General features: G+C 46.0%; 1 protein-coding gene across 3 annotated transcripts in view; it reads left to right on the top strand.

The window, feature by feature from the left end:
* The window catches only part of map2k6 (mitogen-activated protein kinase kinase 6), a 133,297-nt gene that overhangs the window by 54,796 nt on the left and 64,864 nt on the right, over positions 1-13,637 (top strand). For all 3 annotated transcript variants that reach the window (XM_043714914.2, XM_088000680.1, XM_088000681.1), the window contains one exon: positions 6,970-7,083. In XM_043714914.2, the coding sequence (XP_043570849.1) occupies positions 7,045-7,083 (39 nt within the window). In that variant the 5' untranslated portion in view covers positions 6,970-7,044. The remainder of the gene's footprint in view (positions 1-6,969; positions 7,084-13,637) is intronic.

The following is a 13,637-nucleotide window of genomic DNA, read 5'->3' as shown; positions in this document are numbered from 1 at the left end:
ACTCTTGTGACTGAACTGCAGTAGGCTTTATTGAACATAGTTATGTACAGAGGATGGTAAAAGAGGACACCTTGCTTGGAACCCAATTGAGCCAGACCCAGGGATCTGAAATTATTATGGCCTTGAGATTTTTTTGTGCATGATCAATAATTAAAGGTAAAGTTGCCGCAGTCCCAGAGTGTTGCTCTCATGTTAGAGAGGTAGAGAGAGAGAGAGAGAGACAGAGACAGATACACAATTGTTGGTGGGTTAACCTGTGGGTCACCACTCCTCAGCCAGTGCAGGAATCAAACTCACTCTGTTGGCATCACAAACAAGCTGCCCAGTCAACTGAGCTCACTGACTACCAAACCAAAGTGGACAATGTGGGCATCAACCCCAGTACCTCTCAGGTGAAATGAGTGTTCTACCATTTGAGGTAATTCCCCCACATTCTCCACTTATCCCCAGAGTAAAGGCTCTTGTGGCATGGTGATAGTGTCCCCACCTGTGAGCCAAGAGGCCCAGGTTGAAGTCCCATTGGCTCTAGAGTTGCGTAATAACATCTCCGAACAGGTTGGTTAGGAAACTATAAGCGTTACACCAGGCAAACCAGAAATGACCGTCTCAAGTCTCCGGATTGCAAATGCACTGATGTCACTATTTTCACAGAGGAAACTTTAAAAATCAATGAAAAACCTGAAGGATGCAAACTGAAACATGAGCAGTGTAAAACAGCAGGGTGACACAGTGTAGTGCCATTGTAAACTCACAGTGTTAGACTACAGCAGAAGCTGGGGTTCCAGCCATTCCCTTCAGGAGCTGGGTGGCTGATATTCTACCTTGGGATCCTGCAACCATACTGGATCAATGTGGATTTCACCAGTTTCCTCATTTCCCCTCCCCCCACATTATCCAATCCCAAGCCTCCAACTCGGCACTGCCCTCCTGACCTGTCCATCACCTTTCCCATCGATCCACTCCACCCTCCTCTCCAACCTATCACCTTCACCCCCACCTTTGTTTATCTATTGCACTCTCAGCAACCTTCCCCCAAACCCCAGCCCCCTCCCATTTATCTCTCAGCAGCCCCCCCTCCGGCCCACAAACCTCATTGCTGATGAAGGACTTCTGTCCCGATTCTCCTACTCCTTGGATGCTGCCTGACCTGCTGTGCCTTTCCAGCACCACACTCTTGACTCTGATCTCCAGCATCTGCAATCCTCACTTTCTCCTGATTTAACCTGGTCCCAGGCACAGAAACTCTCTGTGGCCTAGAGCGAAGGTATCTTTATCATGTTTACCTCCGAGGGAAAAGGTGTGCTTTCTGTTTTCCTGTTGAAGGTGGAGTTGGTTTAGTAGAGATCTGAGCTTGACCATTCCTGACCAGAACCTACGCCTCGTTAATCTTTTGCTTGAGTTTCCTCAACGCTTTCTCTATAATTTTTACAAAATCTGCAAGGTACATCCAGCCCTCTGGAAATACCTATAAAGGAGCAATGCTGCAATTGGTCTCTGATTCCTCCTTCGGGTACGTTCGTTGCTGTGCTTGCTTTCCCCACATGAGGGCGCTGCGTCACTGCATGATATTCCTATTGTAAAACATGCCTGTCTAGGACAGCAAAGAATAGGCACCACTTCCTTCATCCCTTGCTGCTTTTCAAAAGCATTTCTCTATTGGCCCAATAGATGCTATTTACCATCACTTTTAAAATTAAGTTTGCATGTGGAAACAAGGCACACATGATGGTTTAAGTTAAGGAATATGCTGTGTATGTTTCACACCAGTGACAGAAAGAGGGAACCCACTGTAATGATGGGCAGAACAATCCCTCACAGTGAAGGCGATGTTACAGGCATGAGCCATGGCCATCAGATCACACATCCAGAGACATTCAAACATGGTAGAGGTTAGGAAATTTTTGTTTTTGCAATTAACAGTTGATGCTAGATTAATGCACTGTTCACACATTGATTTATGTTCATGTGTACTGCAGTACAGTGAAAAGTTTTGTTTAACGAGCAGTACTGGCAGGTTACGGTAATCAAAGATGTACAGATCAAACGTTGTAAAATGACTTAGAGGTGTACAGGTTTCATTGCACAGGACGTGCGCTAGGTGAGATCATTGTTAGCAAGATCAGTGTTATTTGAGGCTGGAGAGTCCGTTCATTGGTCTAATAACAGCCGGGAGGAAGCTGTTTCTGAACCTGATGGTGCACGTGTTCTGGCTTCTGTATTTTCTGCCTGATGGAAGAGATTGGAGGAGAGCATAACCAGGGCGATGGGTCTTTGATGATGTTGGCAGCCTTTCTGAGGCAGCGAGCCATGTACATGGAGTCCATGGATGGGAGGTTTCAGTTCTGTGATGGTGTGGGCTGTGCACACCACCTTCTGTAGTTCCTTATGCTCCTGGACAAAGCAGTTGCTACACCAGACTGTTAAGCACCTGGACAGTATCCTTTCAATGGTGCATCTATAGAAGTTGGTGAGGGTTCTTATGAACATGCCAAATTTCCTGAGCCACCTGAGGAAGAAAAGGTATTGTTGTGCCTTCTTCACCATCGCAGCTACATGGGAAATCCAGGACAGATCATTGGTTATTGTTACTCCGAGGAACTTTGACACTTACCACCCTCTCAAACGCTGCTCTGTTGATGTAGATGAAGGCATGTCCTCCTCCTTTCTTCCTGAAGTCAATGATCAGTTCTTTAGTTTTGCCCATGTTGAGAAAGAGATTGTCCTCATTGCACCATGCTGCAAACTCTCTATCTCCCTTCTGTATTTTGACTCATCGTTGTTAGATATCCATCCTGTTATGGTGGTGTCATCAGCAAACTTGTTAATGGCATTCACTTGGAATTTGGCAACACAGTCATGGGTGTACAGGGAGTAGAGTAGGAGGCTACGGACACATCCTTGGGGGACTCCAGTGCTGTGTTATGGTGGAGGAGGTGCAGTTACCTATCTTCACTGATTGTGGTCTGTGGGTCAGAAAGCTGAGGATCCACTTGTAGAGGCTGGAGCTGAGACCAAGGTCATGGAGTTTTGAGATCAGTCTGGATGGGATAATTGTTTTGAAGGCGGAGCTGTACTCAATGGCAGGAGTCAGATGTAGGTGTGCTTGTTGTCCAGATGTTCCATCGGTAAGCAAATTACAGGAGACCGAGGCAGGGCTGGGGGACTGGAGTTGATGTGGGCCATGGCAACCATCATGCAAAGGGTACTGTGCTATTACTGCAGTGTGTGTTATAATCTACAGTAATGTTCCACTGTAAGTAGGTTTTGCTGGCCTCTAGGGGGCAGTAGCAGTATATAAATATAAAGGCCGTCAACAGTCTCTGAATCTGAAAGGTGGTTTCCTCATCACTTCAACAGTGAACCTGAAATTATATTTTGATTACAGGGGAACCTCGACTATCCGAACGAGATTGGCGGGCACTATTTCGTTCGAATAATCGATTATTCGGTTAATCGATTTAAATGCCTTTCCTCAGGGGCTCGGAGTTTTTAAAGTCTGCTCCTGGTTCAGGACACTGCAGCAGCACATCGCGCAAGCCCCCCCCCCCCAACCTCGACCAACTCTGCCCCCCCCCCAACCCCGTCTAACTCCGCCCCCCCAACTCCCAACCTATCCAACTCCACCCCCCTGCTCCCCACCCCCCAGCCCCATCCAACTCCGCCCCCTGCCCCCCCCCCCCAACTCTAACACCGCCCACCGCCCCCCCCCCCCCCCAACCTATCCAACTCTGCCCCACGGACCCCTCCCCCCCCCCCCAACCCAGTCCAACACCGCCCCCACGCCCCCCAACTCTGCCCCCCCCCCCACCCACCTCTAACCCTGTCCAACACCAATCCCGACCCCCAATGTCCGTCCAACTCTGTCCCCCTCCAGCACCGCCCCCTCTCTGGGGCAGCCAGACCAGACACCAGCGATGACACTGCTGCTGCTGCCTTTTGGGTGAGTCTCCAAATAGCGCGCGCGCGCACACACACACACACACAACTTTTTACTGCAACTTTTTTTGACAAGTTCCACCTTTGCCCTGTACAGGACAATGTTGGAGAGATTATCTGTGGAAGGGAGGGATTTAGGGTACATCCCTGTGTAGAACTCCAGGGAAAGTGTGAGGAAAGAGATAGGGCGGGAGGTTAGTCATTTGGAGACGGTGCCTGTTTAATCACTGTGAACAAAAGACGCGACCACTGTTGGAAACACGTCTTTGATGTAATGTTTCTGTTGGGACCTTGAGATCTCCTTCAGATAATCCGATATTCAGATAATTGGTACTCGGATAATCAAGGTTCCTCTGTATATAGTACTTAGGAAGCAGTTGCTGAAGTTGAGTGTTGTAGTTCTTTTAATCTTAAATAGCTTCAAGGTAAGAATGGGAATATTACGTTTGTGTTGTATTTGGGCAATAAATTCAGGCCTGTGGTGACATTTAAAACAAATGAAGCCTCAGGAAGATGTTTTTGCCTCTGGCCCCGTTTCAGACGATAACAAGTGGACAAGCTACATGGTACTGTCTGAAACCCATGCTGGAAAAGTAGGAGGAAGTCCACGTGTGGCTGGGTTACTGACACTGAGAGAGATCTCGATGGAGTCGCCATTGAGTACATGTCGTGGAGATGAGCTGAAGGTGTGGAAAGCTGAGCTGCCTGACACTGTCTTTGATGATACAGTCCAAAACCACATTCTCCTTGCGGAGGCCTGGTGTTCTATCCAATGTGTCTCTGGGAATCTTACCTCCCAGGATTCTAACATTCACTTCAGCTGGGAAGATTTATTACAACACCCTCACACAGTGTATTGGCACGCAGCAGAGAGACATCCAGTCACTGGTTCCATCTGTTTGTGTTGGTTATCTAGCCTCCTGTGGGGAGGTGAATTAACTGTCGTCCTCGATGTCTCGGTAAACCCTGTTGTTAAAAACAACAACACCCCTTTTTTTGCCGCAAAGCGACACCTCAATTACTCTCGCCGGATGGTACTGAGGCTTCTGTAAGTCATGCAATGTTTTGTTTTAGTTTGCCTCAGCTCTGCTGAAATTATCAGACAGGTAAGGATAATCTTGAGTGAAACCATTGCAAAGAAAATTACCAGTTACCATAAAGAAATGGAAACAGCTCATTACTTTCTTTATAAAAGCAAAATGCTATGAAATCTTCTTCGAAACCCTGTTAGACTGGTCTAAGGTTGGTACCCAGGTCAGTATGGACCCTGCCAGGATAAGTGCCGTGATCTTCTCTCTGTTGCCCACACTCACTATCTCTGCTGCCCCACTCTCACTTTGTCACTGCTACTGCACCCACCACGGCTCACGCTGTACCACGGTCATTATCCCCCGCAAGGTGTGCCCTCCCCCACCTTCTCCCGCCCACCCTCCGTAACCCGACACTGCCTATTCACACTTCACGACACTCACGCCACCTACATTGGCACTAACTGCAGAGGCAACCACTTTCACCTCAGTCAATCCCTCCCCTTCTCTCACTCCTGGAGACAGCAGACCAGACGGGACAGAGAGAGAGAGCCAAGATGGGTGGCGGGCTTCCTGACATTCAGCACCTCACCCCCGTCGAGGAGAGGATCCTGACGCTGATCCCACAGCCCACCCCTAGCAGTCAATTGACCATATCCTACTCCCTGGTCTGATATCGGAGGCTGCCTGTGACTTATTTGCTGAGGTCCCTGACTAATGGCTGCTCCCCTGGACTTCCCTGAGCCACCCAGTAACACTTGCAGTCTGTTTGTTGTGTAAACTGCTGGCACGTGGTTTCAGATTGAGGCTGGAATGTGCTGCAGAGGAATGAGCCCAATCTAACTGCTGCCTGTTGCCTGTCATGACAAGCTGCCAGGCTATCTGTGCAGGGTAAAAAAAACACATTCCTAGCAATAATGCAGCCTTTAGCAGTTGAGAAGACCAAGTGAACAAAGGCACAGCAAGGTGGTGGTGTTATATCTAGTTAGGGGCAAACTGAGAGAACGCAAAGACAGTGAACAGCTTAGAGGTACACTCTCGTCTAATCTGTGAATTGGTTGCTTGCTCCAATTTGCACCACTGTAACGAGAGGTGCCAGTGCACTCTTTCGTACAACATTGGATTGCTGAAGTGTGCTCCAAGTGGATGTGCCATGGTGGCATGTAGAGGCTGGTAGGTCTAAGATGCTAAGGACTGTGGAATTGGGATGTGAGCAGCTATGTCCTGGTGCAGGCCTGAAATGCTGGCAGTCTGGGGGAATGAGCAGCAAACTCTAATGACTGGGTACCCGCTCTGACCTTCACACGTTGCTCCAATCAAAACACCGGATTAACCCTATGTTTACAGCAGTCACCTCTCCCTCATGGGAAAGCAGCCCTGTAGTCCAGTTGGATTGTGGTGACTTTACCTTTAGTCCTGTCCTTTAAACAGTGATGGGGTCTCCTCTGCCGGAGATGACGATTGCTGTGATACATTATCGTCTGGGGCGGCACGGAGGCTCAGTGATTAGCACTGCTGCCTCCCAGTGCCAGGGACCCGGGTTTGATTCCAGCCTCTGGCGACTGTCTGTGTGGAGTTTGCACATTCTCCTCGTGTCTGTGTGGATTTCTTCTGGTTTCCTCCCACAGGTATAAAAAGATGTGCAGGTCAGATGAATTGGTCATGCTAAATTGCCCATAGTGTTCAGGGATGTGTAGGTGTGGTGCATTAGTCAGGGGTAAATATAGAGTAAGAAGGTAGGGGAATGGGTCTGGGTTGGTTACTCTTTGGAAGGTCAGTGTGTACTTGTTGGGCCAAATGGTCTGTTTCTACGCTGTGGGGATTCTAATCTCCTAATCTTCATTGGTGGTAATTCTGTCTGCCTGAATAATGTGCTGGTAAATATTGTTGAGTAAAGTGTCACTTGTTGACGATGAAGATTTCTCATCTGCGGGGTGCACTGTTTGTTCTGCCTGCTCTGCTTGGTTTAATCGGACCATGAAACCCTTGTCTCCATTTTCTGTAGAATTTCGAAGTGAAAGCCGATGACCTGGAGCCGTTATCGGAGTTGGGCCGCGGTGCGTACGGGGTCGTCGAGAAGATGCGGCACACACCCAGTGGTACACTAATGGCTGTCAAGGTAAAGCCAGCTCTCTGGAAGTATCAGTGATTCTCTGAAAGGAAGGGAGGCAACTGTGTAATAGTCTAATCTATGTCATGGGCTCCAGCAACTGTTAAGCCATTTTTGTTATGGCTAACGTTCCCGTGCCCTCCATAAATGGTGAGTACTGTCTGTGTCACTGGCTGGTGTAGCAGGTTCTTGAGGTATGGACACCCAGAGTAAATAACATCATGGGTAGGGGCCCATGTGACACCGAGAATGTACCCCCAGTCATGGTCCAGGTAGAATATGAAAGAGCAGTGGAGGTTGGAGAGATGGATGGTTTCCTAGCAGCTGAAACTTTAATGGAACAAACAGTCTTTTGTGTGCTTCCTGAAAGGAATAATGGAGAGAAAGGGCCAGTTGGTCCATCATTTTCCATTCAATGGTGTTGTCCCATCACATATTTAAACTGAAAAAGTCCAATAGTAACCACAGGCAGTTGAAGATGTAGGTGGATAGGTGAACTGGCTACATTGGAATATCCAGTGCCTTCTCCATGGGGGTGGAGATCGAGACAATTGAGTCACCACCTTTTTGCACAATGCTGTTTTCATCTGATTCAGTAAACAATCCTTTGCACACATGGCAGCATTGAACGTAATTTTTACAGATACATTTGCTCATATGCAAACATTGTTTAGGATGTGGACCTGATTGGTGTGGCTACATGAGATGCCAATTGACACCTAGTTCTGTTCTTTAATTGGGAAGTTGATTTTCTATCTCATTGTTCGTCAGCCCTACACTTCATTCCAGAGATTTTTTTTGTGCCCTTTTCTGTTTCTCTGTATCCTTTCGTAAAATGTTATTGCTTTAGTTGCAATCACAAGACCAATTTTTCACATTCCATTCCTTAATTTTGTCTTACAAGAGGCAGCTCATAAAATGTTATTTATAGAAGGCGAAGGTAATTCAATAAGTGATTAGTTTACTACAAATGAGGGGAGGCTGGAGATTGCATTTCTAATTTAAGACAGCTGGTCTGTGTGGAAATTATGCAAGTTATGCAGTTACATGGTCGTTTTTCTAATGTCCTTTATCTTTGGTCCAGCATTAACCATCCATACAGGTTGGAATGGCTTGTTTTGATTGTGCTTTTTGTGTCTGTCTAACCTGGAGTCAGCATGAATTTGCTTGATTCACACAATGATCACCTACGTGTGGAATATTAATTTAGCTGTCTGCCCAGTCCATCATTTAGTTGGTTTTTGGGCAAAGAAACATGAGGATTATCCTGAATTTTGATTTGCGGGTGTGTCAAAGCTTGACGTATTTGATCCAACAATGCCACCAACTGAAAATGTTTGTCAGCGAATTTGAATCCCTCTGTGGCTCTGCCCCTCTGTATCTCTGGAACTCTGGTCTATAAGCCTTCACTAATGCTGCATTTCTCCTCCTCCTGGCTTTCGGCACATCGCTCATTTAATTTGTCTCCATCATTGGTGACGGTGAGTTCCATCTTCTGAGTTTCCAAGTTTTTAAAATCCAACACATACCTGCCCGCCCCCAATAGAGATCTTTTTGTGTCTGTTTCCTCCTTTATAAGATGCTCCTCAAAATAATGCCTCTTTGCTCAAGCTTTTTACCAGCTGTCCTCATGCCTCCTTCTTTTATTGTGGTGTGTTATTCCACCAGCACAATTCAACACTTTACTGCTCCACCTGAGCAAACACTGACTGGCCAATCCTATGAGAATTGTTGGTGTCTTTCCCTCAAAGGGGAACCCATTCATTACCTACTCTGCCCTTGTCCTAATATTATTAAGTGGAAGCCAGCAACTCCCTCCCTAAAGGGCGGCACGGTGGCACAGTGGTTAGCACTGCTGCCTCACAGCGCCAGAGACCCGGGTTCAATTCCCGCCTCAGGCGACTGACTGTGTGGAGTTTGTACATTCTCCCCGTGTCTGCGTGGGTTTCCTCCGGGTGCTCCGGTTTCCTCCCACACTCCAAAAATGTGCAGATTAGGTGAATTGGCCACGCTAAATTGCCTGTAGTGTTAGGTGCAGGGGTAAATGTAGGGGAATGGGTCTGGGTGGGTGCGCTTCGGCGGGTCGGTGTGGACTTGTTGGGCCGAAGGGCCTGTTTCCACACTGTAAAGTAATCTAATCTAAAAAAAAAATCTAAAGTAAAGACACCATGTGTCCTGAACCACCAAGCATTGCTGGCCTTTAAGAAGGCAGCTGACCTTCTCCAGGGCTATTGTGGATGGGCAATAAACGCTGGCCCAGTCAGTGAAGCCCACGCCCTATGAATGGGAAAAAAAAATTAAAGGAATGTATCAAATTAAAATTTGATCAGCAATGTCTGATTTTCTTTAAAAGCCTTCCCTAAATTCTGACCTAAATCTGGTGCTGCCGAGCTGTGGTGTATCAATGGGATCTGATCAAACATCATTGCTATAAAATGAAAACTGCATCATAACTAAAGAAAATGGAGTCATCTCCTTATACAGGATTCACCACTGGTTCTGCTGTCACAAAACTTCTCCGTTTTGCAGAATCTGCATGCTTTTAGAACCAAGTGGCTGAATTTTTATATCTCAGTGGGGGCAGTAGACAGATTCCTAGATTCTTGCCCTGACTCTCCTGTCGCTTTGCTGACTCTGTGGTATCCTCAGACCATTCCTCTGAAGGAGGCATTCGTAGAATCATGGAATTGTTATGGTGTAGGAGGAGGCCATTTGGCCCATCACACCTGTGCTTGAAATGGGCATCGGTACCTGGTGCCCATCCCCTGCTTTTTTCTCCATGCCCTGAGTAGGTATTTTTATCCAAATAATCACAGATCCAGGCAATGCATTCATACCCTCATTATGTGTGTGAAAAAGTTCTTCCACACTTCATACCACCTTCTCCTGCTCATCCTAACTCCAAACCTCTTCCTGTTTCTTTAATGAGCAGGAACGGTTTTTCCCTGTCCACTCCACCCAGATGGCTCCTGATTTTGAAAACCTCCAGCAAATCTCCTCTCAGCCTTCCTCTGTCCAAGGAGAACAGTTCAAAAGTTGTGGTGCTGGAAAAGCTCGGCCTGTCAGGTAGCATCCGAGGAGCAGGCAAGTCAATGTTTTGAGCGTAGGCCCTTTGTCAGGAATGTTGCTTTGCTGACTCTGCTCCATCCTCTGGAAGAGGCGTTCGTCGAATCACAGAATTGCTATGGCTTAGGAACTTGTCCTGATGACGGGCTTATGCTCGAAACACCGACTCTCCTGCTCCTCGGATGCTGCCTGACCGGCTGTGCTTTTCCAGCTCCACACTTTTTGATTCTGATCTCCATCATCTGCAGTCCTCACTTTCTCAAAGAGAACAGTCCCCAGCTTCTTCAATCTATCATCATCACTGGAGTTTCTCACTGGCTTCAGACAGATGGGGTTAGCTGTCACCAAAGCCGCATGTGGTTTATTCAGCTGCTTTATATTTTAAAGTAAAGAGCTTCTGACCCTCATTTGACCCTGATGATGGACTCTCATTGGTCACAGGGAAAATGTACATAAAGCTTCACCTGCACTAAAGGGCACGGTCAGTGATTATAATTTTAATGTTTGAATAGTCTGAATTTAAATTCCAAATTAGAAACAAATTCTTGTCCTTCAGGAAATCATCCTTTAATATGGACAATACTCATGGGTTTTATCTTGGTCTTTAAGATTTCTATATTTTGATAAATAGTTGATAATCATCCAAAGAACTAGGGCTATACAACACAGAATGTTTGTAAAGCTTTAAACTCAGAAGCTTTGATTGAAGTGAGGAGACCAATGCTGATGCTGCAGGCAAACTATGCACAATTTCTGTGAAGTCTTGGGTTAATTTTATTCAGATGTACAAACAACTTCAGTGCTGATATGTGTGAAAATAAATGGGGAGAAGATCGTTTGTTGGCTGTTTCTAATGAAACCTCAATGTTTTCTAACCTTGCTCCACTTCACTGTTGTGGCAATAGTCTAAGCAGGTCAAGTGTAGCAGTGAGGATTCCTGCTTTCAGTCTTATGCCTGAGATCTAACCTCGGCCTTTCCACCAGCTACATTTACTGTGCATTCCTCTGTCAAATTGAGTTGGTCACTGTCATAGTCATGAGGCCACATTAACTGAATTTCACAACTAACCAACAGCTCAAAGCTGATTTATAAAAGGCAAAGCAAATCAAAAACAGAGAACTTTGTTATGAAGACAGAGGCAAGCGTTAAGAATGGACTATTGATGCTTTGCCGAAATAATGCCATTTGTACCACATTAAAGTTGTTGGTTTTTAACTGTTTAATACAACCTGTCATCGGTATCCTTGATCTTGTTCCTTTAAATTGATATCTCAGAGGATCTCAATCCATGTTATGTAGTAATCCAATATTCTTTCATATTTTAAAAACATTTAATTTTAGTTTAACCACTCTGTTCAACCAACATACTCTGAGATTTCAACGAAGGTCAAATTTGCAAAGTGCTATCTTTATGCAGCTCAGAAATTATTTAAAGTTTTCTACAGAAGTTACTTCAAAAGCCTTTCACAGTGGCTGTTACATTTGCTGGTAGATCATACAGCATGGAAACAGACCCTTCCAGCCCAACTCATCCATTCTGACCAGGTTTCTTAAACTAAACTAGCCCCACTTTCCTGTGTTTGACCCATATCCCTCTAAACTTTCCTATTCATGCACCTGTCCAAATGCTTTTTAAACATTCTAACTGTACCTGCATTTACTAACTCTGGCATTTTATTCCACATACGAACTACCCTCTTTTTTTTTAAAAAAATGTTGCCCGTCAGGTCCCTTTTTAAATCTTTCTCCCCTCACTTTAAAAATATGGCCCCTAGTTTTGAACTCCCCCACCCTAGGGAAGAGACGTTTGCTATTCACATTATCTATGTCCCTCATGATATTACATGGTGAGGTGAATTAATATAGTTTGTGTATTGGTGGGTGGGAATGACATGCTAGGTGTTGAATTGGAAAAAGTGGAAACAAAGGATTCTTGCATTGCATAGAAATTTCAGCATATTTTTCTGCCAATTTAGTTTGTAATTGGATTTGTTGGAGAGACACACCAATGTCTTTATCAGAGTTAGTAAGAGACATTGTTTAATTATAGTCACAGGAGTTCAGTGGGTTGACCTTGGAGAAGTGACCTCTGCTGTGGAGATTGCCTTTTCTGCAGGCCAGTGCCAATCCGTCAACTAGGCATCTCTTCCGGAATGAAGATTTCCGGAAGCTTACATGGAGTGCGGATCTGCTGCTGCCTAGTTCGGCCTGTTCGTGATTGGCAGCTTCTCAGTGGCTGCTGGCGATGGCATAGTCACTGCTGGTGACAATCAGATCTATCCCTCTCCTTTTCTCTTTTATGCTTCACTCAGTCTCAAAGGTACCTGCTGCCCTCTCCTCTCAGCATCTCCAGGCATTGTGATACATGGTTGGCACTGGCACTGGTGATGGTTGATCTGGCACAGAGAGAGGCAATTCTTTCAGGAGTGAATGGAAATGTCTGTACTCCTTCTGTTTTGCCAATGACTAATTCCCTGTGCAACACAACCTTGGCTAGTTGATGGCCATCGGCATGGACAATGTGATCTGCCCAGTGTAGATGGCTTTGCAGGAGGGTTGGCTTTGTTCAAAAGATATTGCGTGTGACCACAATGTCAATGTTTGTGATACAGTCCCATCAGTGAAACCTGAGACTGCTGTGGAGGTAGCTCTGATGTGGGCACTCTAGAAAGTGTACACGACCCAGGATTCGGTGCCATGCAGAGGTTGGTGAGGACTACCGCTTTGCCAACTGACCCTGGTTGGTGTTCCACACTCATTTGCAGACTCCACCAAATGCGCGATTGTATTTGCTTTTGAAAACCACTTCCTCATCAATGGTGACATTAAACGAGGTGACACCCACTAAGAGAGTAAACTGCCTGACAGCATTCAGCTTGTCTTCTCCCGATGTCTACATTCTTCTGGGAGTGCAAGCTGATGAAGGGCTGCAATTTCCTTTAAAACTGATCCTTAGTCCAAAAGGTCATGCTGTCTCAGAAGAAAATGTGAAGTGACACATTGCAGGTCTGACTGACTGGGGGTCAGAAGTTTGATGCAGAGATGAGAATGGCTGAATTTTTCCATGTCTTTGTGTGTGAGCTTGAAAGTGACTCCGGGTCAGACTAATCAACATTTTTCCACAGTAGACTTTTACCAGGTGGTAAAATAATCCCAGCTTGTTGTGTCACCTCCCCTATCCAGCTTTTTGATGGAAACTGTCTTAGGCTGGCGGGTTGTTAACAAAATATGGCATGATGGCCGAGTGGTTAGCATTGCTGCCTCACAGCACCAGGGTTCGGGTTCGATTCCATTTTCTGATAACTGTCTGTCTATCTGTGTGGAATTTGCACATTCTCCCTGTGTCTCCGTGGGTTTCCTCTAGGTGCTTCCATTTCCTCCCACAATCCAAAGATGTGCAGGTTAGGTGGACTGACCATGCTAAATTGTGTGCAGGGATGTGCAGGCTAGGTAGATTATCCATGGGAAATGCAGAGTTATGAGGATAAGGTGGATC

Source organism: Chiloscyllium plagiosum, unplaced genomic scaffold, assembly GCF_037043375.1.
Source record: "Chiloscyllium plagiosum isolate Xiang-an unplaced genomic scaffold, Cpla_swu_hap1 HiC_scaffold_25, whole genome shotgun sequence".
NCBI lineage: Eukaryota > Metazoa > Chordata > Chondrichthyes > Orectolobiformes > Hemiscylliidae > Chiloscyllium > Chiloscyllium plagiosum.
The sequence above is the reverse complement of the archived record's forward strand: the minus strand, read 5'-3'. Positions and strand labels throughout refer to the sequence as shown.